Source organism: Falco naumanni, chromosome 10, assembly GCF_017639655.2.
Source record: "Falco naumanni isolate bFalNau1 chromosome 10, bFalNau1.pat, whole genome shotgun sequence".
In the NCBI taxonomy this organism is placed as follows: domain Eukaryota; kingdom Metazoa; phylum Chordata; class Aves; order Falconiformes; family Falconidae; genus Falco; species Falco naumanni.
In genome coordinates this window covers 1,245,029-1,272,595 of record NC_054063.1, presented here as the reverse complement: position 1 = coordinate 1,272,595, position 27,567 = coordinate 1,245,029, and the positions used below count along the sequence as shown (strand labels likewise).

The window sequence follows — 27,567 nt, the reverse complement described above, 5'->3', positions numbered from 1 at the left end:
GGCAGCAGACTAAAGCAGCATCATAGATACCACATATTCTTCTTTTTTTTTTTTTAAAGAAACAGTTGAACTGCCTTGGAAGAAGATTTGCACTAAATACCTTCCCTTTTTTTGTGAGTATATTGTGTTATCTCAAGCTGGCAGAAACTTATCAAAGCATTTCTGGTGTGTTCCTGTGGGATTTGCATTTGGTGTCAACATTGTTCACTGAATAGCATGATTTTTTTCAGGAAACCATAAAATGGATAAGAAAGGGGAGGGAAACTACAATGGAAGTGTTAAGATAAGAAACTTTCAGTGAGGCCAAAATTACACTGGAGGGTTCTAGGGACAAAGAAAACAGTAACGGTTGTGCTGTGTGGCACATGGTAATGCCGAGCATTTTCAGACTTTTAAAAAAGTGTTTATATTTCAGGGATTTGTCATCAAAAGCTCAGGATAGGGTTTCCTTCTATTATGTATTTCACATTTGTATGTTAGACACTTCCCTTTGAGACACTGGTATCTGGTATCTAAGAAAATTAGAAAACCTGATATCCAAGAAGATTAGTCTCGGTCAGATCAGACAGAATATGGGTATTTTCCAAGTGGGCAGCTTTAAATAAAGAAAATGTTGGGAGAAGGAGAGGATGGAGGGGGGAAGATGAAGAAGCATTTCATTCCAGATGCATCCTTCATGAAGAGAATGAACACTTCTCAAGCAGACTAGCAGAAAGCAAGAAATGCTGTATGCCCCTTTCTACCGGGGCCAGAAATGTTTCTTGACGTATATATATATATATATATATATATATATCTCACCAGAGAGAAAACTAAGGGAAGTGAAACCATAATACCGATCCATTTCTCCCTCCCTTTAGCCCTAATCAGGGTCTGCCAACCCACCATTAAATGAGAGAAACATGGTGAAATCCTACAGCTGATATGAGCGCCTATAAAACTACTACCTACCTGCACTTCCAGAACTTTAAACCGCTTTTCTTGTTCTTTCAATCCACTGAAATATTTAGACAAACTGTCCACTCTGTGGAGACAAAGCAGACGTGCTGAGGGAGAAGGCAAGGCCTCAGAAGAAATCCTAAAGCGTGGACCCCATGTGGCTTACTGGAACCAGTACAAACCCTTGCTGGCAGTTCTGTGCTGCTGCAGCATCCCAGAGCCCCCTACACATTTTGTCCTTTTGAGATGTTTCTGCGAGTTTTTAGCGAGCAAAGCGGCATTTCGGGAACGCTCAGGCACCTGCTGCCCAGGGACTCCAGCTCAGACAGATTACAGCGGCTGTCCAGCTCCTGGTGAGGACTGCTTGGCCCAGCCGCTGCGGGAGTCAAGGAGGGCAGGAAGGAGCCGGAGGTCTGGCTCTGTGCCTCCGGCCACTCGTGTCCCACCTGTACCAGGTGTGAACCAATCCTGGTGTGAGAACTGAGGCCACAAGATTTTGCATCAACACGGGGGAGGTGAGCCACTTACAATTTATATGAGGTTTCATTTTTGGAAACTGTCTTGACATTCAAATCCCTTTTTCCATGCAGCCCAAAGGGACTATGTAGAGATCTTCCATATAGTGCCTCCAAACTGTCCACATGCTTTTTGTGTCCTTCACCTCTTCTTATTCCTCCCCACAAGCTTCTCAAATCCCTCTCTGCTTTGTCCTAACTACTGTTTCAAAATTTCCCTCTAACAGGTTACATTCCATTTGGGTGAAAAAGCTGCTGCTGGGTGGGTCTAATGTGTTTGGGGATTGGTGCAGTGCAAAGTTCGAAGAATCACTTTTGGCGGGTTTCACAGGATTTCAGATGCGCGCTGCTACCACCTGGCAGCAAAGGCAGAAGGTTTCGCGGTGTTCATCGGAACCTTTCCCAGTCTCTTTCCGGCTCTGCTAAACCCAAAATACTGTGAAGCCCGACTGGGTCTTACATTTCTGCTCCAAGTGGTAACTACATCTACAATGCACGAACGAATATAATTGTGCCCTTTGTCTGGAAGCAATTGGGCAGATATTTATCGGTTCAGCTCAACAATTGAGCTCTCATTCCTTAGGTTTGTCAGTGATCTGCTTATGAAAATAAAGTTTAAACCAACATAGTAATTCATATTATTATGAATTAAAGAGTTTATGTAGATTAGAGGGAGAAGAGTGTTTTCCAAGAACACACTCAAGTACACCGTGCCGGTCTCCGGCTTCTCCAGCTCTTCCGTGCATTAGACAGAGACAGGTTTGTTTTGAAAGCAGCACCGGAGGAAAACAGACAGCACAAGAACATCTCCCTGGAACTTTTTTACTATGATAACTTCCGCAGGCGCCGTGCCGGTTTGAAGTCGGTTTCATCATAACAGGAAACAGCTGAAACAGGTGTTAAAAGCTTCTTTAAGGAGTGCCTCTCTGTCTGGCTTCCAGTGTTGCCTCCCATGTGTCTGTTTTCCCTGCATGTAACTACTTTGTGTCTCTCTTAAAGGAGTAAACCTCTGCATAATAATAATTTAGGACTACTTCTTTAGACTACTGAAGCGATTTAAGTGATATTCCTAGCAGGGAGATATTTTGAGAACTGTTTAAATGGAGACTCTTAATTAAATTTAGAGCAAATATCATTAATTTCTTGTGGCAAACTGTAGTGTTGTGCCATAAAGCTGTAAATAGTTGGTTTTCTGCATCTGTGGGCTGGGGCTAATTCAAGATGTCTTAAACTTCCATTCAGAAGCCTGTGACTTATTCCTACAAGGAATGGAAGTACGTGCACTGCAGTAGAGCGAAGGAACTCTTCTGTTCTTCCACCGGTTCTTCACAACTATGATTTTCATTGAGCTTGGCTGCAGGTTCGGCTGGTGCCTGCAGGTCTGTGATTGTGCATACTTTGAGTGCCAAAACCTCTTCCAATATTGTAGTGGTGCTGGCTTCTCACGTTTTGTCACAGACTGCATATTTCCTAACTGCACTCTAGTTGGACTCTGCATATGAGAAGTTTTACAAGCACCTGAGAGTTTTATCTCCTTCAAAGCTGAAGACTTGCAAGGTACACTTATTGTGGGTCAGAATAACATACTTATTAGATGTGGCCTTCAGCCGTTCTTCGTTGCTTTCTTTCCTTTCTTGTTCAAGGTTTACAAGATAATTTTCTTTTTGCACCAGCTCCCACGTTATGATTTTTTGATCTAAGCCAACTGGAAGATCTCTTTCTACAGGGAAAAAAAATTAAGAATTATATTTTACTTCCTTTTCTCTTACACTAGTAATGGAAGGCTGCTGTGCTAAAGAAAAATGCAGGCCCTTTGCCTCTGTAGGACTGTCATGTTGTGAAAATGCAGTGTAAAGTAAGTATTTCCTACTTTTTTTTTCTTGTGGTGGAAGGCAATAGAGGTTTTTGCAGTCAGATGTGACTCCTGAATTTTCTAAAGAACAGCACGGACCGATTTCTGTGGTTCCATTTAAACTCACTTACAGCCTTACTGGACTTCTGGCATACTTCAGCGCCAAAGTATTTAATGAGCAGAGATTTATGTTCAGATGTGCTTTATCATCTAAGCTTCTTTATTGGAACAATTATAAATAGGAAGGACAAGATGTGAATAAATCCCTCCACTTCTAAGCATAAGGCCTGCTGTTGTTGTCAAGGGCCCAAGCCAACAACAGACATCAATTTCACAGATCTTAAATGTAACTACTAGTTTTATGTCTTCCTGAAGATGGATGAGGGCACACTTGCTGCGTGCTCCAGCCACTACTGAATCTATAACCTCAGCAGTCGGTACTTGCTTTCTTGGAGGAAAAGAAGAATTTTTATTCTTAGGTTTTTTTAAAGAACCCACAGCAGTGCACTTTGATAGCCACAAGGAGCGTGTCTGAAAGGGAGCTTAGTCAAAGGGCTTGGAGTTGGTCTGCTCTGGCAACAGTTCTGCTCCAAAGCCCATTATCAGCCTGCGCAGGCTGAGAGGCTTATTATCAGACACAAACTAGATGGGCCAAGTCTGCCATTACTATAGAAAGCCCCAAAATGCCTTCTATAATTATCTGAACTTAATCAGCCTTTTCAATTATAACTTCTAAGGGATCACCATTTTTCTAAGTGTGTATGCTCTCTCTCCCTGCATCTCTGTATTGGGAAATTCCACTGATCCTAGCAGATTTTTAGACTTTGTATATGTTTTTAGAGTTCTTTGTACTTAATAATTATTAAAATTTGGGAGTAAATGAAATAACTATTCATTAAACCTATCCATTGTTATCTCTGCAGAAATCAAATCCCTTTAACCCATTTTATATCAACACCTTTGTTGCAATAACTGTGGTGCATAAATAAATGCATTGTGGGAAATCGTTTATAGTACACATTATAAGCCTAATTTTTCATTTGTGCTCTCCTGGCACTCTGTTAAAAATAAACTGCGACTCTTGGCTTAAGGCAATCTTAATTGCTCTTCTGTTCTGCATGTCCTAGGAGAGCATCAGGGTCTTCAGTTGCTAGATTTTTGTTAACAACTCACCCAGATGTTCTTTTTTATGTTCCATTTTGTTGAAGATTCTTCTGAGAACCAGAGTGAGGTGGTTAATAATGATAAATGGTGGTGCCAAGGCCGGCCGGCCATGATATTCAACAATCAGGTTGTAGCGCTGCATTTTCCAGAAGATGTCTGTATTGCCCTGAACAACTTGAAAAGTGTAACTGTAATTGGGGAGGGGAGAAAAAACAGTATGTAACTATTTTTACTGCAACAAGCTAAAGCTTGTTACTACAAAATTTAGTTCTACGTTTACTTTAAAAAAAGAACAGCAAGCTCAGCAAGTAGCGTTAATTTAATCTAAAGTTTGTGCAAATTCTTGGATATTAAAATAATCGCAGTTGCAGTCTTACAAATATTTAAAAATACATTAGGCTTGTGGATTTTTTTTATTCAGGCAAGATCAACAAACGTGCCACATCAGTTCCTCACCCAAATGAATCGTTATTAGCCGTGCTGACATCAAGCACTTCTGCTGTGTGCAGATCATTCACGGTCAAGTCTGCCAAGTTTACAGCTGCTTTGCATTGCAGACTCGTGCTGCAGCACAACCAGGGATCCAGACCCTTCTATGAAGGTTTAATTGAATTTTTAGCAGTAAAATAGACTTCTTTTCCTCTTGTCTTTAATGTGGCTACAGTAAGGATAATGAGAACTTAAGAACTTTGTGATCACAGAAGCCTACCTATAGGTCCCTGAATAAAATTCATTAGTTAAATTGCTAGTGCATTCCAAAATGAAGGGCCAACAGCAATGTAGTAAATATGGGCGTTCAGTTAAACCTTTGCCGTCTCTGTCTTGACACTTACTGAAATCACTCTTACCTGAACATAGCAATCAGGAGATTCATAAGGAGAACATTTGTGACTAGTAGGAAGATGACCAACAGAAGTATGACAAGCCAGTTGGCGTAGCTATTAGGACACGATGGAGAGTTCTCCTGCAGAATCTGAAGTGGATTAAACGTACAGTTCTTGGGATACATTCGTGATGCTGCAAAGGAAGATAGAGAAATAATAGTTTTGACAAATCCTACTGCCACGTGTATTTCTTAGAGGGAAGACAAAAGCTTTGCATTTTGGTGAGCAAAATCTGACATCTCTGACTTTCAACAAAAAAATGACAAGAATTACAAATTGCTCCTGAAGTTTGAAGAAATGTATTTCATAGCTATTTCAATACAAATAAAAATTGAATTAATAACTCTAAACATGGGGTTTTTTTTAAGAACTCTGTCCTTTATGACATGGATGGATATATATATTTAGTACTTTTACTATTAAGATACAAATCAAGGACAATAGTTATACTGACTATTAAAAGGAGATTTAATCTTGGCTGCATATAAACAGCAACATAATTTTGTTCTGAATATTTTGCAGTCATTAAAAGCTTAAACCCAATATTGTGGCAGTACTTATGTACTGCTCTTGTTTACTACTAGCAGGACTGAAAATATGAGACTCTCCTAACCCTAGAAGGACAGTTCTTTGACTGCTTGAGCTACTAAGCTAATTCTTGTAGTTGAAAGATTGTTTATGTGAACTATTATCCAATGTCTTTAATTTTGTGAAAACGAAATCGTCACGTACATGAAGAGACATTGCTTTAATGTGCAAGAGGTTTGCAACCCTGGGACAATACAGACCCCAGAACTTGGCTGCTCATTCAGTGGCAAGATGCTGTCCCAGCTGGCTTTTTAGTACCATTCAGCAGAGGGGGGTTGTAGGGAAAAGGCTGTATCCTTTTTAGACTAGTTTCGCATTCCCAAAGCCAAACCACCTTTGAGTATTTAGCAGTTGTGTTCCCCCACGCACTTGTGTCTTCACCGTCCTTGTGCTGGTGCCTGTGTTAGTGGAGAACACTCAGCAGAGGCTGGGAATGGGGGTCCTCAGTCTAAATTTAAACTACTTTGGACATCTGAGCTTGCAGTCAAGGTTAGTTGAGAATGGTTCTACTGCATCAGACTAGAGGTCTAGCCCCGTATCCTGTCTCCGGCTATGAATTAATTGCACAAATTCAGAGTAGCATAATGGTAGTTACCTTTTTGTTCTCCATCTTTGCACTAATAATTCTTTTCCCCACTGCCACAGATAACCCCATGATCATATTCCTTAGAGCATGCAGTTATATCAAGGCTCACCACAGCTGGGACTGCTTTCACCATATGCATCACCTTATATTTATCTACACTGAATTTAATTTGATGATCTAGCACTTTTGAGGGTCCTCTGCAACTCTTGGGCATCAACTTTAGTCTTCACTATCCAATAATGTTGTTTTGTCAGCAAATTTAGTCCCCCTCATTACCAATCTCCTTTCCCTATGTTTCATAAAGATGTTAAACGGAATAAGCCTCAGAGGGCCCCAGGACAAATGACTCCCTTCTGGAAGCTGGCTGTGTAATTAATCCTTTTTTTCTTTGTCTTTTAACCAGTTATTTACCCAGGTGAAGACACCTTTTGGAGTCTCAATGGAGAGAAACACCCATTTCTAGGGAATACTACAGCTGACCTATTTCCAAATGAGATTAATCCTATTCCAGAAATACTTGTTTCTCTCCAATTACTTTAATGGAAAAAAAAAGTGACTGGTTGTGCTCTGCATGCTTACATTGTAGGCATTTAAAGTTAAGTGAGATGAATCACATGCCTGCTCTCATCTCATTCAGACTTTTCTAGCTTTTCTAAGACACAAGCTTTTTCTTACTAAGCAGAGTGAACATTAAGAATGCTTACTCGTTTGCTTTCATCTATGGGATTTTTTTTGGTTCCTGAAGTTTGAATCCTACTTGAATATTGCCACTGATATTTAGCACTGTTATTCTAGCTAAATGCTGTGGCCTTACTTCCGACTTCTTTGAGAGATGACCTGTGCTGTATTTTACCTGCTTACCTAACAGAAATGTTGCCTTTGAACTCTTATGTCCAAGTTTTTCTGTGTCTTGTGATTATTTTTATGTTGTTTTGTTTGAAATATTGCATATATGCAATTACTGGGTTTACTTGATTTAAACAGCTTTACCTCCAGAGTCAATAAATGCTCTGGAGGAATATTTAATTCTAAAACATAAGTGTTTGCTTAGGGGCAGAGCTGTACTGCTTTAACACCGTCACATTAAACTACTGCCAAAATGTACAGACATGCTATTATTTCAGTTTACACAGCGTTATCTGGGTTGAGGTTAAACTGAACGGAAATGGATTGAAGTGAAAAAAGGTGTGCCAGCCTTTAAAACTGCAAGTACCTGTGTGAATATTTCAGACAGGTTGTCTAAATAGGGATAACCCTTACGCTCTACTGTAATTCCACAGTGCACGTTACCTCTCTGCAAGGACACTATTTACATCACAGTAGAAAGCTTTGGCCTGCAGGATAAAGATTTAATAATAATAATAAAAAAGACACTATAAAAAGAAACAATACTGGGAAGGAATTCCATGCTCTAGTCAGAAGCCTGCATTCAAAAATGGCCAGGTTAGGGGGGGCAGAAATTTCCTCACTGTCTATTTCATCCAGTGGAATCTGGCCAAATATCTGAAGGTAGGGACGATAAAGCACCCCTCTGAATATCCATTCTACGCGTCTGTCATCAGGATGAAGTAGAGCTTGAGTTGTCACACCGTAGGCAATAAGCCACACACTCAAGAAAAATAGAAAGAAGAAGACATCCTTCATCTAAAAAAGAGAGGGGGAGGGGAGAAAAGGAGGAGGCGTGACTGTAATAGCATAGTTAAGGAACGGTAGTCTTTCTATATGAAAACGGCTCAAATAATACTGTTTCTTTACAAGCTCCTTTACATTAAAGGGGGTAGAATAGGATATAGTTCCATGCACAAATTCTTCTCTTGACCTTGCTGTCATCATCGTTTTTGGACTGTAAGCAGCATTTTTCTTTGATAGTTCATTTAAAGACACTTTTTAAATTAAAACCTTGTTTTTCAAACATCTAACATTTAAAAACAAAGCACATTTTATCTTTTAAGTGGATCTATTAAATGCAGGGTTTTTTGTGAGACCTCACAGTACCATCGACTGCTTTACTGTGAATTACAAGAGTTCTGCTGCAGCAGTGGTGCATCCCAGTACAGCCGGTGTTCACTGATGAATACCGAACCACCGATACAGCAGACACTGAAGGCTGCAAGGATCAGGTAGCTTCTGTCTTGGGTTTCCAAGCCAAGTAATGCATCTTAGGGATTGTTTTCAGGACTTCCTGCTTTTAAACATTGTGTTTCTCTACAGAAGCAAAGTAATTGAATCCTAAAACACTTACTTCAAAAAAACCCACACAACAAACTAATATGTATTTCAAGTACAATAATTTTTTCCCTGGTGGAAGAGGAACACTTCATCCTTTTCCCATCTAATCAGACAGAGTTCATTAAGGGACTGTAGATTCATTTCAATTAGATTATTGGATTGTGCAGTTACCCAAAAGCATAGGCACTTCAGACCTCCAGGATGTTAGAGTTCAATAAGAAACATGGTATCTAAGCCAGGCAAGGCATAGTTGATGTGTCTCTGACTCTGACCAATCTATTCTGTTTTCTGGATGACTTAAAATTTAGCAGTGCTGCAGGACTATAATGGTATCAGCATTAAGAGAGAGTGGTGGCAAAACTGGACGTATTTTTTTCCAGTCTGCAGTCTCTGCGCACGGGCACTGTTCTGGCATTGAACTGCCATTTTAGCAGCTGCCGCCTTGTTTCAGCAATTCTGTAGCAAGGTCAAAAAGGAGAAAGACGGTAACAGACAATCTTAGATTGCTTCTCTGTTTAACTAAGGGAAATGATCTTGCTTGAACCCACTTGATAAACCTTTCAAGAATTATCTTTTACTGAAGCAGCTTTCACTTGATGTAAGATTCAACACGGAACTACCAAAGCTAAGGCATTGTGTTGGCTTGGATGGGGGGAAGATGAAAGGTCCTATTTTATGGTTTTGTCTAGGCTGCTGTTTAGGTCCTTATCTGCGTCTTCTTAATCTGTGTGTCATATAACTCCAGATGTGAACATGGTAGACACATCACCATATTTGTTCAAGGCCCTGGTTTAGCTTTGTATGCAGCAAGGAAGGGTTAGGAGCTGTAGATCTGACTTGTTCTCTCACAATAACAGTCTGCTAATGCTGTAAGCTAGATAATGTTCAAGAACAAATATTTATTTGCCATTTACCCTTTTGCTACTCCAAGCAAATGTCATGTTACAGTTCCAGTTATTGCATTTGTAGACAAAACCAAATAGCTTGGTAGTAAAGTTTATTCAAGGTATAGGCTTGTTTAGACTGTAGGGCTTTTACTGAGCTCTGCTGTGAGTCACAAATCAAATATTTGTAAATTCTGTAATAGCACTTACAATTAGATGAACTCTTATTAATCAGTTATCATGAGCTAATTGGCCTAGAGGATTAACATGCCTAAATAAATAGCTACTTCAACATACCAACACATACCCAACCACAGTAACTGTAGTCCTAATGTCTCGTTTCCTGCAGGAGAGTGGTAATGAATAAAAATCTTTTGTCAACATCTTCCAACATATGCACACAAAACACTAATATGTTTTCATTGTAACTCGGAGCTACAGAGTATAAGTAAGAATAACTCCTGTGGGAAACTTGCAGGTATCCTTTTTTCACAGATTTTTTTCCCCCCACATTTCTTGCAAATAACAATCTATTTCCCCAAGTGGAGCAGAGTCATTCAGTAAATGCCCTGCCTTTTGTTAAATGGACAGTCGTCTGTCTGAGGGCTTTGCTCTGAATGCACACAGCTTATGAAGTAGGAGGAACAGCAGTAAGTCAAAGGCACTTGACTCATCATTTGTCAGATCTGAGGATAAATGATTAGGTAAGGTACAAGGATTAGTAAATAGGGACCAACTTACTACACTATAGAGCTCTCTTGAAGGATTTATTGCAAACATTGCATCTAATACTCATGATAAATAAGGGAATATATGCAAAATGACAAGCCTTAAAAATAAAAAAAAATAAAGATAGATTACAAACAGATTTCCTTTGTAAAGCGAAGATTTCCTCTTCTCCATTTTTTAGAAAGCACAAGTATTTATCTGAGAGAGACTGCACACTTACCATCCTTTCAACAATTATGATCTTTGGTCCAAGTTGTTTGTGAATTGCAAAAATATGTATAAGTCTAAGTGTAAACACCATAAAATCAATGGCAAGTATTGTACGGCCAGCTTGAAAAGTCGAGTTCAGCATCCTGCAGAACACATGAAACGAAATATCAGATCTCAGCAAGCACTGCCGAGAAGTATTTTCTCAAATATTTTTTTTTAATTTTTTTTCGAAACTCAATTTCCAGGCACAGCCTAGCTAGGAAAAGGCAAGGGCTTCAGGGCTGTGGTTGCATAAGCCTATAAGAGGAATGTCTGTACATTGATGAGAAATAGCCAAAAGATGGAGGGACACTATATTCTCTGTCTTGGCTTCAATGGGATTTATTAAAATAAAAAATAAAAATACATTCAGTAAGAGTGATTGCCAAACCCAACCAACCGACCAAAAAAAGCAGAGCTTTTCTGTACATGTGTTTGAATATACCAGTATGTCTTTTTGTGGTCTCTGGAGTACTTCTATGATTCTGCAGAATTTTAGAAGCTTTTATTGCAGAAACATGTCTCAAAGGTTAGAAAAGTAAATGTCAGCCTGCCCTCACATGCATGAGACTCTCCTGTCAGTTGACACACATAGCCCTGGCTACTGATGCTGACCACATCACATAGAACAGATCCATACCTGCAAGTTACCCCAATCATGAAGAGGAAGATGGTCACCATATCACATTTATTCCAGTTATCTTCCACATACAGTTTAAATTTTTTCATTAAATTTGTGTCCTCATCTGTATAGAAACTCTGAAAAAGAGAAATAATCATTGGTATTGATCTGTTCCCAGTTTCACTAATTCACTGTGATTTTTAACGTATTACCTGTTTCCTTTTTCTCTTTCACCGCAAAGAGCAAAACCAAATTTCTAGTGTAATAGGAAAAAAAGCTTGAAAATATAAGCTCAGTTTACTGTTTTAAAACACAAAAGTTGGATGGAAAAGAAAAAAAAAAATCAAATCATTTTATTCTTGTAATATTAGCCTGAAGAATTTTGAGGCCTGATTTAAGATTTTGTCAGCATTTGGGCTGTTAAACAATACGACTTCCAGTCAAAGTTCAGTTTCTAGACAGGGCTGTCTGACCAGCAGGGACAGATTTGGCATTTGTATGCTGGGATTGTCAGTGAGTGTGCATTTGATTATCTAGGCCAAGAGCTGCGTTTCTGAACTGGGTTTTAGCCTAGCACTCTTCAGGTTTTACAGGTTTACAATGAAATTTTATTTGATCCAAATATTTTCCGCGTCCTCCTCTTGTTATGGCCTTGCTGCATAATTTCACATAAATTGTAAGAAACTGGGATCCCCATCACTGTCCTTATTGCTTAAATAACAACTGTTTGTTCTTCCAGAGTAAATGTTTATAACTGCTTTTTTGTGTCTAAAGAGGACAGCTTTATGCACCCACTGTTGGCAACACACTGGCACCATTGTTCACACATTATTTCAGTTGTTGAGCTGAGGACATTCTAAAGCCAGTAACTGGGAGAGTAATAAGACAAGTTTTTGGGGTTTTGGTTTTGTGGTGTGGGGTTTTTGAGGGTTAGTTGTTTTGTTGGTGGTTGTTTTTTTGTTTGTTTTTTTTTTTAAGAAAAGCAAACCAAAAAGAGAGCTGCTAATGTTTTGAGTTCAGATGTATTTTAGGAAAAACACAAACGATCTGAATTAATTTATTTGGTTTTTTAAACAGTCCCCAGCAGGGAAAAATCTCTTGAAAAGATGTTTCCAGGTGTAGAATATAACTTCCAACTTATGTTATTTGTGGTGGGAGGGCCTAGTTCTGGGGAGTGAAATCTCTGGGGAGGGATTTGCAAAATGAAGGGCACCTGAATCTTAGAAGACCACTTGATGTGGCTACAGCTGGAGCAGGATGGAAAAACAGAGGTGGTGCTAGAGGTTTATGTGAAGAGCTTGCTCTGGGAGGCAGTGTTATGGAGAAGGTAAGTTCTGTATCGCTCTTCTGTGCAAAACAGCATGTGATACTTGAAATCTTCAAGCTTGTACAGATTTACAAGGTTGTAAGTATATTCAAAATATTGCTTCAGGTTTTACTATGTTATTACTAAGATGTTGTAGGTTACTGACCTGTCGGATTTCTTCCAAGACCAGGGTAAAAACCCAGAAGTAAAGTATAATTTCTTTAGCAGACGGACCCTTAGGTGGAGGTGGTTTAAAGTCCAGTAAAAGGACGTAAGTGAATAGAAACAGAAAAGCAAAGTACATTATAACATTCCCCATAAATACAGTTACAGGGGCACTCCAGAACTTTCTCCACCGAGTAAATGTGAATGTTGCCCATGCTGTGCTTTCGGAAGGGTTCTGCTTTTCCAGTTTACCATTTTCTCTGCAAAGCAAAAAGAATACAGGCTTGGTGATAATTTCCTAGAATTAGCTCATGGGAATAGGGTTGGTATTAGTCTATATAAAGCTTCTTGTAGTATAGTAACATGTAGGTACTGAGGGTGGCAAGGAGAAAGGCTGTAGAAGTCAGAGCAATCATTACCGCAGCAGAAATACTTCAAGTGGAAAAGAAGGTTTTGAAAAAATAAAGTCACATCAGGCTTAAATGCATATTCTTGTTATTTCAGTTTTGTTGTGCTAATTTGATTTGTAACTTGATTGTGTTCCTGCACGTAGTACAAACACTGCAAATACACAAGGAGAGGGTGGTGGTAGGCTAATTGCTCTTCATCATCCTAAATAATTGAAAGAAAACCAAATGGCCAATGTAGTTTGTGAGTCAGTTTGTGAATATTTTGGCTCTGAAAATTTCTTGTGGCTTTTGCATGCAGGCATTCTTGTTGCCGTGACTTTAAACAATTCTTCTTCATGACCCAGTCTTAAAAGTGCTGGGTCATACGAAGCCTGTGTTTCTTGACTATCCTTGCTGAATTCTGAGAGAACTACTGAAGGAATGGTTTAGTTCATTACACAACTGTAAGCGCTGGCATCTTGCCCTTTATTATTAGATTAAATTGCAGAAAAAGTAATATAGAAGCCTTTTAGCAAAAAAACATTGACCTCATAAATTATTTATTAAGGTTGTCTTTGACTATTGTGGAATTACACAAGTATTTTGATAACTGAAGGGAAATTTGACCGGTATATCTACACTTGTTCTTGCTGTGTTTTGGAACATGAAGTGCTATCTATTGCAAATGGAAATTATCCTGTGCAGAAGATGCAAGTTCCCCATATTAGATAGCAATCTGATCTTAGCGTGAGGGTTTGTTTCCACATAAATTGCTCTCCTGTGTAAGCTAGGGATGTTATTGGATCTTTAATTTTGTGACTCTGACTCTGAGAGGTGTGATCTCTAACAAAGGATGGGCACACTAGGGTATGTTTTCAGTTTCACCTCCCAAAAAATAAACAATGGCTCTTTGGGTTTTTTTTAACTTCCCCTGGCATTTTTGATAATTATTAAATACATTTGTTACAAGGAAAAGTTTCTCCTCACAGCCAGTGTCTTCTGTGTGCCTGACTCTGCTGCCTCCCAATTAATGACATTTTAAGATACATTCCCATGGTAACAGGCTAATATCATAAACAGATAATTGCAGCTTTACTGTAAGATTCTGAAATAGATCTGGGAAGGAGACTCTTTGTTAAAATAGATTGCTAATAGCAATTGGAATGCACAATGTAATGACCGAACCACGCTTCACTCAGGATATGTTTACAAATAGCTCCCAAGAGGCAGATGTTTTTACACCTGCTTTATAGGTTAGGGAGGGTGAGAGAAGAACTATTTTCTCCAATATACCAGCAGTTAAATGTCAGGGGTAAAACCGGAACCTAAAAACTCTGACTTGGTCCAACACTTCATTCTTTGGATGATGCTTCCTTGCTACTGTTGTTTGTGTATTTCTGAAGTTCTCTTTAGATCACCTAAAAGCGTATGCTTAATACCACTGGCTATTTAGCCATTAAGAGGACTTTGTGCTAATCAAGTGTTCCTACGCTGCCTTAAGTCCTTGTGGCATTCCAGGTTTTGGTGATGAGTGGGTGGCAGAGGTATACAGTGGGATTCAGAAGTGCCAAATCACAGATCTGTGAATGATCACAAGCAACTGAAAAAATCTTTGTGCTCGGTTACCCATTTGTGTAATGCTCCCTCTAACTTTTACATTTTCTTGTTGTACTTCGGGTTCCTCAGGGCCCATCTTTTACAATATAAATAAAGAGCACTAGTATGATGGGAAGCTGATTTTAATGTAAAATTCCCAGGTGCTGATGTTTGCAGGTATTTCTGCTGCTGCCTTTATAGAAAGTATGTAGTGATGCACTCAAATAATACAAGGTTTTGCAGAGAACCTTCTTTCTCTCAGCTCAGTAACCTGATAGGGGCTTAGTTCCCAAATCCAATATATATCAGCCATCATGGGCTGAAGGGAACCTCAGGAAATGCTTTCTGATTCTCCAGGTATTAAGTAGGTTCCTTGTTCTGTAGAAATTACCTGCTCAGAACAAGTTGTGTCTCCTTAAAACAATTATACATCCCTGTTTATTTTCTGTATTCCTTTTAGAGAGCAACAACAGCAGTAATCAAGAGGGCATAGCACTTTCTGAGGAGTAACGACTTTCTTGGTTCTTCAGCTGCCTCAAATCGTTAGCTGGTCACTAATTCACAAGAAGTGTACTGTTCTTTGTTGTGACAAAATTTATATGAACTAATAGTTTCAAACTTACGTATCTCCTTCCTTGGAAAAAAAGAGAGTCCTTTCTGGATCTAAACTGTCTGGCTCTCTAAATGGCTCTGGCTCATCCTTTGGTTGCTTTTCCTCACTGTAAGGAAATAAATTCATTAGTTGAAAGATGATGGTTAGCAATTGTTTACTACTAAATTGGCATTCATACAGAACTGCTAGCATGTACTTATCTTGGACTTGCTCCACTGAGAAGTTATTAAACAATGTATAATCCTTAGCTCTGCAAATTCTGTTAGTTTGTAAGGTTCGAGCTGAAATCATCCACAAGATTCAGAGAAGCGATAATTGGCATGCTTCACAAAAATGGAACAGGATGCTCAGTTTCCTGAAATTACTTAGGATTTGAGCAGAAACAAACCCTAGAAGAAAATTGCCCAGTGCTCCATTTCTGGTTACTCTTAGTAGCAATTAAGAGAGAAAATGCCAGAAGCAGCAGGGAACATGGTGTCAACTTTTGCATTTCCAAGGCAAAGTGGCAAAATTTGTTCTAAACAGAACAAATTTGGAAAGGCTTACTTTGATTATGAATCATAAATGTTTTGGTGAAGTTTTAATGAAAATCTCACATTAAATTACTTGAATTTGTGAATCTGGCAACTGCCATGACAAGCAGGTCAGCTTTAGTGATACTGGCAGAAGGAAAGTCTTAAGTCAGCAGCACCAAACAAGTATTCCTCTTGGGTTTTAAGTAGTTTAACAGTTAAGAAACATATATTTCATAATGCCAATTCTGATGATTTGTGTATGATTCTCACAGTGTTAGGAGGTTTTCTTAAAGTTTCAGTTCCTGGATTCTTATGAATGTCTCAGCATCTTGACTGCTGCCTTTTTTTTTTTCTTTCTTTTTTTTCCCCCTTTAGCTTTGACTTTGTTTGTTCAGGTTTTCTAGAAAACCTAAGATTCTAGCCATCTTCACTGTGACAAACAGCTGAAAACCATGAAATCCAAAGCTGTGCCTGCAGAAAACTAACGAAGAGATCTCATAAGACATTGAATTTGCAAATATTTCATTTTATGTCAGTCCTGTGTTTTTAAGCTTGACGTATGGTTATCAAGGCTGGTGGCTGATAATACTGCTTTGTGATGGCTGTTTTCCTTGGTAAGATGCCAGGCTTGCGGCTGATATTACTGCTTTCTGATGGCTGTTTTTCTAGATAAAATACTGAGGTCTGAATCAGGCATCTGCAAGACTAGAAACCTACAGGGATACATCTGGAGATTTTCTACACATTACTATGTAGATTCTGGAGCTGACAGAATTCCAACAGGTTTTTCTGTTGACTGTGCAAAATAGAAGTAATCTATGTGAAACAGTGGCACTGATCTTTTAAGTATTAGAATAGATGCCAGCATAGGACACACAAACCACTAAGTTCCACAGAAAATGGATCTGGTTAATGGTGGTGTCATCCTCCTGGTGACACTCAGAGGCAGTATTACTGGGTTTTATTGCTTATGGAATATTGCTTATGTATGCTTTTGAGTCTGAATGGTTTTTAAATGGCTTATTTTTTCATCCCTTACTTATCTCTTGCACCCAAATAGTTATGCTTGTACCTGAATGCTATTAAATCTGTGTAGATTAGGAAAGGACACCAGAATCCACAGACTAACTTCAGGATCTGAGTGTTTGTAGACATGTCTCCCCACCATATTTTTGTCAGGAAGGCCTGAAAGACAAGAAAACTAGAGAGATGGCTTCAACATCACAAACATACATGCAGGTGAAGTGCACTTATGTTCTGTGGCTCCTAAGACAGTGAATGCTCTGGAAACCTAAAGAGCAGACACACCTTCAGAGCAAACAGGTACCCTGCACGTCCTTCTGCAGATGTTGAGCATGTAAAGAGTTATGAAGAGGACAATGGAAAGAACAGCAAGTCGGGTGGAATTAAGCAACATCTGTAGTACTAAGAAAGTGCAAGTCAGGTACTGCAAGCTAAAAGCACCATCACTCTTAATTTAGCTTTGTGTGTGTGGAGAGAACTCGGGTTGTGAGGGCAAAGCTGAATAGTAATTTGATTTATCGGCAAGCTCTTCCTTGAATCTGAACAAGGAATTACCTCACATCTTGGAGCAGCTTCATTATGCCTCAGGCAGTTTTAAAGTGTTTTCCTGATGCTTCTCTGTGAGCAAGGAGGGAATAAAAAGCACAGGATGGAATAAGGGCTAAATGTTTTCCTCAGCACACTGCTCTGTGGGCCAGCTGGATGAAAGGGAGGAGAAAGGGGCAACTGTGTTGCTTTGTCAGGGATGTGGTATAATATCCTCTTCGTCTGGTGGTAGGGAGAGGGAAGAGTCCCCTTTCCAAAGAATGTCTCTTAGGGGAATCCATTTCATGGAGTTGTGCAGTTGCTTTGCTGTCGTCTTCTATGTCCAACATCATGCTTAAAGGCCCTGGGGGTAAAGGTGGGGAGGGAGGGGTCCGTAAAGCTTACCTGGACTCCGTCGTGTGCAAAGAAAGACTTTGCGTCTGCTGCTGTAGCCAGCTGAAGGCAGGTGGTTTTGCTCCAGTACTGACTTTTCCTCACCAACAGAGCAAATGCTCTTTCCTTGCTGTTGTGGTAGCATTCACCAAACAGTTCTGCCAAATGAAGGAAACGCAGACAAACAGATCTTGTAATTTAAAAGAAAAAATTGAAAAATGAATGTAAGGCAAGAAAGTGATGTGTGCAGGGCACAGCATGGTGGCAGCAAAGCCTGAGTACTGCCAGGTGCTCCTTGCTGCACCAGAGACTGCTGCAAGGCTGAAGTAGTTGAAGAGAGCCTGAGGAGCCAAGAGGAGGTGGGATGGAGAGAGAAAGGATGCTGGACACAATAATAACTTGCTATGGCTTTATGCATGCGTGTACATGTGTTGGAGCAGAGGGCAGATGAAACAGTTTTTCCTTGGTGAAAAGAAATCACTGTAACTTTAAAATTCCCACCATTTGCAGAAAAGGTATATAGTAAATCTCTCGGTACCTCCTTCCCACCTCTTCCTACCTGCATACTTGCTTCTTAGCCTGGGGCTTCTAGCACGTTTGGGTGTCGGTTGGTTGGTGGTTTGGGGTTTTTTTCCTGTTGTTTTTTGATCTAAGGAGAAGGTTTTCTTTCTCAGTTCTTCCATAGTGTAAGAAACTTCTTGGGCACATGTCAGTGTTTGTTACAGTCCCTCGTCTGTAGCTGCCTCATAGGGAGCTTTAGGCAGGATCAAGCAAAACCGCATGAGTTGCCGTGCTGCTCCTGCTCTGCTGAACGGACCGAACAAAAGGAGCAGCTCACGCTTGGCTCGTAGCCAGCAAACCCTTGGTTTTTAAGACCTAGCTGTTTGACACAAAATAGCATTAGACTTGGTAGAGTGTTGTGGTATAGTTCTTTCCAGAGAAGCTCGTCCTGGAGCTCAGAAACCAGGATGAACAGTCCAAAGATCTGACTTCTCGTGTCTGTTTCGTTCTGCTGATTCACTTGATTATCTCAGTACCTTTCCTAGGCCAGCCTGTACCTTGTTATACTGTGAGGGCTGGGGACAGGATCAAGTTAACTTTCTTTTGCAGCTGATGTGGCATTTACAATTCTTAAAGAATGTTCACTCTACTTAATATTGACAGTGTTATCCGAGCCAGAATTAAAATTGAGGATCTGATCTAATACTTACCAAAGCCAAGGAGCAGATTTCTGTGTATTGGATTAGGCCCTGTAATTCCATGACTAAATTACTTGAGCCCTGTGATTGTAAGAGAACCTGACTTTTATTTTTTTGTAAATAATAACGGCCCTGTGAGAAGAGGGGAAAATGTGATCTGTGTGTAAATAAGGTAGCAATGTCTGCGTAAGCCTTCAGCTGCTTGATGTGCTACTGGTTCTAAGTGGAGAGAAAAAGCCTCTGCATTTCCATGTCGGTGTGCTTCGATGCCCTCTGTTCACAGCAGTGCTGTCTCCAGGTAGGGATTACATTGAAGTCTCATCAGCACAGAGGCTTCTGTGGAGCAGTCTGTTTTTAAACCAGGCAAAGGGGAGAGGGCTTAGCGTTCTGGCACTGCAGATACCTGAGTGCTTACTGCTATAGGGAGGGGCAGCTTGTCCGCTGCGAAACCAGCCTGAGCCTCACTGCAGCTTTGCAGTGCAGTTAGCCCTCTTCTGAGTGAGGTAATCTTGAATTATTTTTAGCAGCAGAGACAAACCTTTAAACTTGTTGCTCTAGTGGCCCTTACAGATCAAGCTTGATATTGCAGGAAAACGGGCTGCTCTGAGCCTGGAAGTGTTTTGGTGGTTCTATCTTGCCCGTCTCTGTAACACACCTTGTACTAAGATCAGACACTTAAAATACCACCATGCAGCAGGAGAGTAATTTCTTCCATGCATCCCAGGGGCCAGTCTTGGAACACTGATTTTTCCAAAAGGATTGGGTTTTAAGTCCTCCTTCTGTGGTATTTGAATGTTTAGGAATGCCTGTGCTGCAAGGCTGTTAAATTATTCATGACAGTTGACCTTTTACAACTGAATCGGTATTTTTTTCACTTGCTTGCCTTCCAATGGCAGTTAATTCTTAAATTTTTGATGCTGTTACCGTTACTTACCGACAGCAAGCTGCTCATACTTGGCCTCTTTCGTTATACGTGCTACTTCAGTGTCAGTCTCCAGACGGGCCATCTCTTTAAGGATCTTGCAGGCTGCCAGAGCTGAAGCTACACCCTCCTGACCCTGTAGAATTGAAAAGGGTGCTGCTGTTACCAGCCACTGGAAGGCATTTCTGAACTGGGGAGACTTAGCTAAGGAACATATCCAACACAACATAAAACTTCATGCATGTCTCCCCTTCGAAGAATGTCCCCTCAAACACAGTCTTGAAAGTCCAAAATATTGATTGAAATGACAATTTTGGTGATATTGGAGAACTGAAAGCCACATATTGGTAGTTTTTGTGCCTTATAAGGCTTGGAGATTTCTGGATTTGATTGACCCTAGAGGGTCTGATTTGGGGTAGCAGTCAAGGACTGAAAGGATACGAATGTATTATGGAAATAGAGCAAAACAGCGTCGCAGTGCCCAGATACCTCAACGTGGCTGTGCTGAGACCCTGCATAAGGATGTAGGGGAAAGGAGGGAGCCCAGCTGGCAGCGGCACAACAGTGGCACACAGCAGAGAAACGTGCCTTCTGGTAACAGGGCTCCACAAACACAAGGCCCCGCAAGGTGCGGATGTGTCTGCATGCACACGCACTCAGTGGCTGAAGAGCTGTGCTGCAGTTTGTCCCTCCCCGTGACTCCCCCGTTGTGCCAGATGCGGCTGTCTGGAAGCTCGGGGATGGAGCCCAGTAGCTGTGTCTGGCTCTGCGGGGGAGGGAAGCTGTGGTGTTGCACTCCAGATGTATGAGACAGGGCTTCGGTTGTGGAGGCTTGTAAAACATGAGCCAGTTGAAGCTCAGCCTTTGAGCATGTGATGCTGTTGTTCCCTATGCGTACAGCATGTAAGCTGAAGATGCTTGATTGCATAGTCTTCCCTCTTGACCATGCTAGAACACAAACAGTTGACCTATTGTAGAAGGAACAAAACTTGAGACTGAGAGTGGTGAGTCATCAGCAGCAAGGAAAGGGAGGGCCAATGCTGCAGCTGAAGTTAATCAGCAGTGTTTCAGGCTGTGCTGATTTACACCTGGTGCTGCTCTGCCCCCCCCCCCCCCCTCCCCCAGGCCCTCTAGCCCCTGCTGGCACAAGCCCCATGGAGATGAAAGGCCCTATAAATGCTGCATCTCGTATTTTAGAAACAAACCTATCTGTCATCTGAGCAGCAAGGCTGAGCAATAACCATCTTATATACTTGAAATATGCCAATATTTCACCTGAAGCAGCTACAGCTCAGAGCTTACCATAGCCCAGAAATAGTTTGCCATCTTGTGCCGGTTTTGAAGTACTGCCCATACAAACAAATCCCTCCAAGGATTTTCACTTTTCTGGTTCATATCCAAGGGCCCAGGTAATCGCTTTGTATTCATTTTATCCTGAAATACGGTTTGTAGAAATTAAAACCTGCTTTGCAGCTGCATTCCATGCAAATTACATGATCTAAGCTGCTCTTGGCCTTGCCAGCCACTTCATATTCTTCTGATTTTCCTTTTTCTTTTCTGTAGGACTGAGAGGTAATTAGTTCATTCTGTACTGAATCAAAGGACCCTTGTGTCCCCAGTAGAACTCAATATGTGTGAGAACATTCTGGATGAAACCGTGACTCCATTAAGTCGACGGTAAAGCTCTGACTGACTTTATTAAGGCCAGGCTTTCACCATTGGTGTGTAATATCATACAAGACAAACCTGTGATTAACTAATCTGAGCTTGCTTTCGGTTATATCGGATTGTGCACAACTACCAGGGGACATGGCTTCAGAGAAAAGGGAACAAAAGGCATTTTATTTCCACAGAAGTAAATCTTGCCAAGGCCCTGTACAGGACCAGAATAGAGTACATCAGTACCCTCTTATAAGTCTTTCCTTTGAGAAACCTCTCCCTCATGCAGGGATGCATTATTTTAAATAGAACACTGCTTATTCCTTTAGCATTTGATCTAAAAAAACCCCAACAAACAAACAAAAATGACAAGCTCCCCAGAGGAAGTATGGCAACTTGAGTCAAGGTCTGAGTTGTAAGTATATTTGCAAACTGCCTTTATATCTATTATGTTAATTAGAAGCAGTCCAAGTGGATTTTTTTTTAATAAAACAAGTTATTGTAAGGATATATTTTTTGGTCACTGAAACTATGGGATTCTGCTAAAATTTATTGTAATGGTGTTTTTTTGGGGGCTGTTGAGATTCTTCCCTTCAGTTTGCAGCAAGTTATTTAATCAACTGAATTGCAAAAAGATACCCCAAAAGTCCCATCAGTTTTTGTAACTATTGGTTCCTAACTTAAAATAAGACACACAGTTTAGCAGCAGTGACACCTACTGTGACACAGAACCCCAGTACAGTGATGCTCTTTCTATTGCCAGTGATAATGGGCTTGAGCCACTGGTGGTAGCCATGGGAGGAAGCTTTTAAAGGAAAAAAGTTAGTAGGCAGTGTGATCTGCTGTCTGAACTGGGACTTATTTACAGCACTTGGCTTTAGCTCACTTGCTGCCAATTCCCACAAAAATAAGCGAGACTTTAGGGGCAAATTTTTATTTCTGTAAAATTTGTAAGTCTGGAGTCTGCTTAATGACTTCAAAGGTATTGCCCCACATTGTCTGCCCTTGTGAACAAAGAAATCCTGACTCGATTCAAACTTAGCTTTTCATACTACTAATTAATTTAGCTAGGCTTTATCAAAGCAAAAGTGATTGAAGTTCTTGAGTGAGAATTTATTTTTTTAATTTATTTTAGTTTAAACAGCTTTAAGATGAAACTGTAATTTGGCAAATATCAAACGGTTTGTTTAGTTTGTCTAAAACTCTGATCTTAATGAAATTTCTCTATACCTCTCTTCTGAAATCCTGCTCCAAACTTACTTCCAATGTTTTTGCAAGAATTTTGGAAATTATGAGTTTCAGTGTTCAATACACCGTTGAAATGCAGACATGATGATACTGTCTATTGCACAATCGTGAGCAGTGAACTATAGACATTCCACAGCGGTACCTGCCACGTGTTATCCTTGTCATGTGTTGGCCAGGGTGCTTGTCAGGGCCACTTCACACAATTGTTCTTATTTCTTGCTGTGTTTTATGTCACTCAATAACAAAAGACTATAATGCTCTAGAAGGAAATATCGTGTACTGCAAATTATTGAATATCCAATCAACTCCTACACAGTAAAAATCTGGGAATAGTTTTACATATGAAGTTTACCATTTTCTAACCTGGGATTGAAAATGGCCATTGCCTGCTTGTCTGTCTCCTAGAAAATACTGTCTTTCAAGTACTTGTGCTTGAAGTTCTGTGCGGGAAATGCAGAATGCTATTTTTATGTCTAATTACTCCTTAGTAAGTGTAAATTATCTCTTTATATTCCTCATGTCTTTCATTGAATCGGTTCTTACATATGTGAGATTAATAAGATGAAGGAACTATTCTCTGTGTACGGGGTGCTAGGATGAGGAACAGTCTGTGGAAGCTGCGCTAGAGGAGTGTGAGATACAGGGGCCTTTGCAGATCCTGAAACAGAGGCCACACCTTAGCACTAGTTCAAGGTACAGTAAAACCTTGCATAAAACCCAGCATGTGGGTAGTGAGAAAGAGGAATCACAGTCTCTTAGAAATTCCTTTCTTTTCCTTTTTCATTTTGAAATTAAAAAAATCAAACAATTTTAGCTGTAATAATGAGCTGAAAAAAGAATGAGAAACTGAAGTGACTGTTACTCACATCTTCCCTAGCCCCATCCACAAAGGCTAGACCTGGTTAATATTTTTCAAGTGCTAAATTGGAGGGAAGCAGGACAATGAAGGAAGGTTGTAACTTACGGATTTCTTCTTGCCTCCATGTCTGAGGTCCTGATAGAAACCTTTGCAAGCATCATGAAGAAAATCCTTGAGAACTCTAGAGACCTCACTGAGAGTAAAGAGTGGGCAGATGTCCTTCTGCTCCTCATGCTGCTGACCAGTAAGCCCTGCCAAGGTCAGCTTGCTTTCTTCATGTTTCTTCAGTAGAAGTTCATAGAGGAGACATTTCTGAGAAATGGAACAGTAGAGTCTCTGCAGACGACTGTATGTCAGGAATTCGGATATGTTAGCCCCGTTGTCAATAAATAATTTTACGAATTCTGGTTTGTCATTGACCAGAGCATCCATCATCACTTCCTCCAGGTCACAGGACTAGAATGATGAAAAGGAGGGGCGGGGGAGAAAGTAAGACCTTTTTTGGGGTAATCATGCATGGATGAAGAGGGAGGTATGGTTTAAGATGAGGACATACACATTTTGTCTTCTACCAGGTCAACAGTGGGTACAATAAGGAAAGAGGGGCAGAAGTCTCTTCATTTCTTTGTGACAAATTGTCAGTGTAAGCATTAATGTTAAACCATCAACACAAATAGCATGCTGTAGGAGTTGTGGTGGTGTTAGTTACCCACCACCCTGGGTATTTATACAGCAATTGGAAACAGTGACGTTCTTCCTACCATCTTCTAACAGTAATATCTGCATGCTTCTCCTTTGTAGCTCCAGTTTGTTTGCCTTGAAGGTCTGTACAGGAGAGGAGGAAAGATTCTGGCCTCTGAAGAGCTCAAGTTAGAGATTGTGAGCACTGAATTATCCCTCTGTCTTTAGACAGTATTATACAGGGAACCAGAAGGACAAAACACCCTAGGGAGGCATATTATTACTGCCTAACCTCTTAGTGGAGAATGCAGGTGGTGTTAAAAATTGAAGCATTTTATTAGGGTGTACATGTTGGATCATACACTGATTGTCCTCTAAGGCAATAAAACCTGGTACCTTCCATTCCACGTCACCGTTGAAGATTTCACTTTTGGCTATGTCCACTCTATTCCAGGCTACTGCCAGCTTCAATTCATCCAGATATTCCTGAGCCTCCTGACTGTGACTTTTACAGGCTGGCCAAAATAGGAAATGCAAATAAACTCAGTACTTTACACTTGTTTTGTTTAATTTAGTGTAGTATTGGTAATTTGATTAGCAGTACAAGCTCTCCTTCAGCTGTCACAGAACTGTGGATTGCTTAACCAGGAACCATTCACAGGACTTCCCCCCCCCCCCCCCCCCCAACCCCAACTTAAGAAATACTAATATTAAAAAAATACTCATTTTTGTCTCCTGAGTTGTCTATTAAAACATTCAGTTTGAGTGTCTGTAGGGTTCTGAGGGACTCTGGCCTGCAGAATGGGGGGACAGGACTGGCTATTGTGTTTTTGTCTTGTTTCAATTGGCACGTTAGGAATAGAATGTCTTTTTTCTTTTCCCCCATGCTAAATTTAGGCTAACACAAACAATTAACAGAAACTGAAATGAGTGGCAGAGCAAGTAACGTCATCTTTCAGAAGATACAGTGAAGACTTATTTTAGGAGAAATGAATTGTTCTGGAACTAAGACAGTTCAGATCTATTTGTGGGGTTTTTTTGGGTTTAGTGTGTGTGGGTTTTTGAATGGCTTCTAATTGGAATAACTGCTCCAGTATATTTTGGTTCTTCTATAACCTCTGCAACTAAGAGAAGCAAGTAGTGAAATAAAGGAGCGACTGAAATAGTACTACGCAATAACATGAGATTAAAAAGCAAACGCTATTTTAAAGCAAGGTTACAAGAGCTATGGGAGTTGCCACAGTTAATTTGTCAATAAGTAAACAGAACTCTGCATCAGAAATGAAATCTGATGCAACAGCCAACTGAACTTGCTCTGGACAGGAATGAAAGACATTTATGGCATGGTAGAAATCAAGTAACGCCAAGTATTACACTGTCGTGTTCTTACCTTTTACTAAAGCTTTTAAAATGACTGTGTCTAGTTCTTCTGAACCATCTTGTTCAAAGTTGTGCAGAGTTAAAAGATGCTGGTGTGAAATAATATTCTGAATCTATTGGGAGTTGAAACAAAAATGATTTTACGCATTGTCCTACTGCTATATATTAATGCTTAAGAGCCTAGTGGAGATCATCCATACAGTATTTCCCAAAAACTTACATTCTAATTGTAAAGCAGAGGCCTGGCAAGTTATTAGTTTCTTAACTAATATTATTATATATAATAATACATATTATGATAAAATATATTATTTGTTATTTCTATTAATATTATATATTATATAGATTGTATTATTTCTGACAAATGTTATTAGTTTCCCATATATAAATAAGTCCTAAGGCAAGGAGGGAGTTAACTGCCTTTTCCAAAATCGCCTAGCAGGATAGGAGGAACAGAACTTGGATATCCTTAGAACAGAGCAGTGCTATAATTAAAAGATCCTTCCTTAACTCACATTCTTATTATTTTACTCCTAGTTGTGCGGTGGCCAGCATACCACTCGTTTTGTTTTATCTCTTCCTGCTTTGACATTTAAGTTTTTCTCTGAGCTGTTTATTTAAAAGCATAGTCTCTAAATCTTCTTTGAGTAAAAGTCATGAAATACTGATATATACAGTACTCTTTCCTTCTGCTTCTCTATTTATTGAGTTTTCTTTCTTGCAGTGCAGCTGCACTGAAACTTTGTGAGCATCTGGCAATATTGCTTCTAGATGCCCTTCCATGTCCTTGTGTTAGTGATCCAGCAAAGTTCTCCCTAATGGAATAAATATGTGGAATTCTTAAAGCTAAGGATTATGGCAGGTACTGCAAAGAATTAAGGAGTGGGTCAGGTCGAGTGGACTTGGTTTATCTCGGAGGCACACAGTGCAGTTCAATCTTCACATAAAGACAATCTCAGTGTGTTGGTTTGTTGTTTTTTTTTTTTGTTAAACATTTACGCGTGGTGGCTTAAGTCCAGCAAGTGTGCCTCAAGACAAAGAGTGAGGAAAATCTGTGAATCTGTTTTGTCTTTCTTTAAGATGACACATAACTGACAATAGATAGGATAATTTCTAAACACCCTTCATTCTTTTTAACTTATTCATGCTTATCCACAATTAGGTTTCCATTTAACAGCTGTAAACTATGAATTAGGTCTCTTCTGTCACAGCTGCACAAGCTCCACAGCTGTGGAATGTAAATAATGCTTCATGTCCTCCAGAAGGACTGTGGGGTTCCTGGGTGCTGGCTGTCACTTGAGGAAATAATTGAGGAAGGACAGAGCCCTAAGTATTCAGCTGATACGCTAGGACAAAGTAGTTCATATGATCGACTGAGCGTTTGATTTTAATGTTAGAGAGGTATTCTACAACGTGAGTGTCAGAGCACTGGATTACCCAAAACTTTTGACAAGAAGCTGCCCAAACCTGTACTGAATGGACTACCAGACCTAGAAATGGTAGGAGAGACTTTGTGAACATTGATGCATGTAATTGTCAAACACGAGCTCACTGTTGCTGTCCATTGGAGAATGTCCTTCCACAAGAACCTTTCTGTAGGGAATTTCTCCTTAAATTGCTTTTCAACAGCTTCTGGCGTGGTAAGCTGCGGGTCACTCATGAATGTGGCTAAGATGTCAGCTGTACCTCCAGACCCTGCTAAGATAAGCCAGGGAGCAGAATTTTCCAAACCGCTGCAAATTCTCTGCAGTTTAAAAAGTAAATTTTTAGAATTCATATATGGGAAGAAAGCATTATTCAAAAGGAAGATTTCTTGCAATCTAGGAATAAACATGTACCTAAACCAGATTCAC

At 40.1% G+C, this 27,567-nt stretch overlaps 1 protein-coding gene and 1 long non-coding RNA gene across 2 annotated transcripts in view; one reads left to right on the top strand and one right to left on the bottom strand.

The window, feature by feature from the left end:
* TRPM5 (transient receptor potential cation channel subfamily M member 5) overlaps positions 1-27,567 on the bottom strand; it is a 39,559-nt gene that overhangs the window by 1,241 nt on the left and 10,751 nt on the right. The window contains exons 6-22 of the mRNA XM_040608988.1: positions 27,267-27,458; positions 25,725-25,827; positions 24,731-24,849; positions 23,759-24,109; positions 21,190-21,321; positions 19,900-20,023; positions 17,779-17,924; positions 16,898-17,010; positions 15,321-15,416; positions 12,714-12,972; positions 11,260-11,378; positions 10,591-10,723; positions 7,998-8,172; positions 5,319-5,487; positions 4,480-4,658; positions 3,042-3,174; positions 952-1,024 (exon numbers count right to left, since the gene is read on the bottom strand). Of these exons, the coding sequence (XP_040464922.1) occupies positions 952-1,024; positions 3,042-3,174; positions 4,480-4,658; positions 5,319-5,487; positions 7,998-8,172; positions 10,591-10,723; positions 11,260-11,378; positions 12,714-12,972; positions 15,321-15,416; positions 16,898-17,010; positions 17,779-17,924; positions 19,900-20,023; positions 21,190-21,321; positions 23,759-24,109; positions 24,731-24,849; positions 25,725-25,827; positions 27,267-27,458 (2,616 nt within the window). The remainder of the gene's footprint in view (positions 1-951; positions 1,025-3,041; positions 3,175-4,479; positions 4,659-5,318; positions 5,488-7,997; positions 8,173-10,590; positions 10,724-11,259; positions 11,379-12,713; positions 12,973-15,320; positions 15,417-16,897; positions 17,011-17,778; positions 17,925-19,899; positions 20,024-21,189; positions 21,322-23,758; positions 24,110-24,730; positions 24,850-25,724; positions 25,828-27,266; positions 27,459-27,567) is intronic.
* LOC121094877 overlaps positions 12,376-27,567 on the top strand; it is a 42,580-nt gene continuing 27,388 nt past the window's right edge. The window contains exon 1 of the long non-coding RNA XR_005829957.1: positions 12,376-12,568. This is a non-coding gene — a long non-coding RNA (uncharacterized LOC121094877). The remainder of the gene's footprint in view (positions 12,569-27,567) is intronic.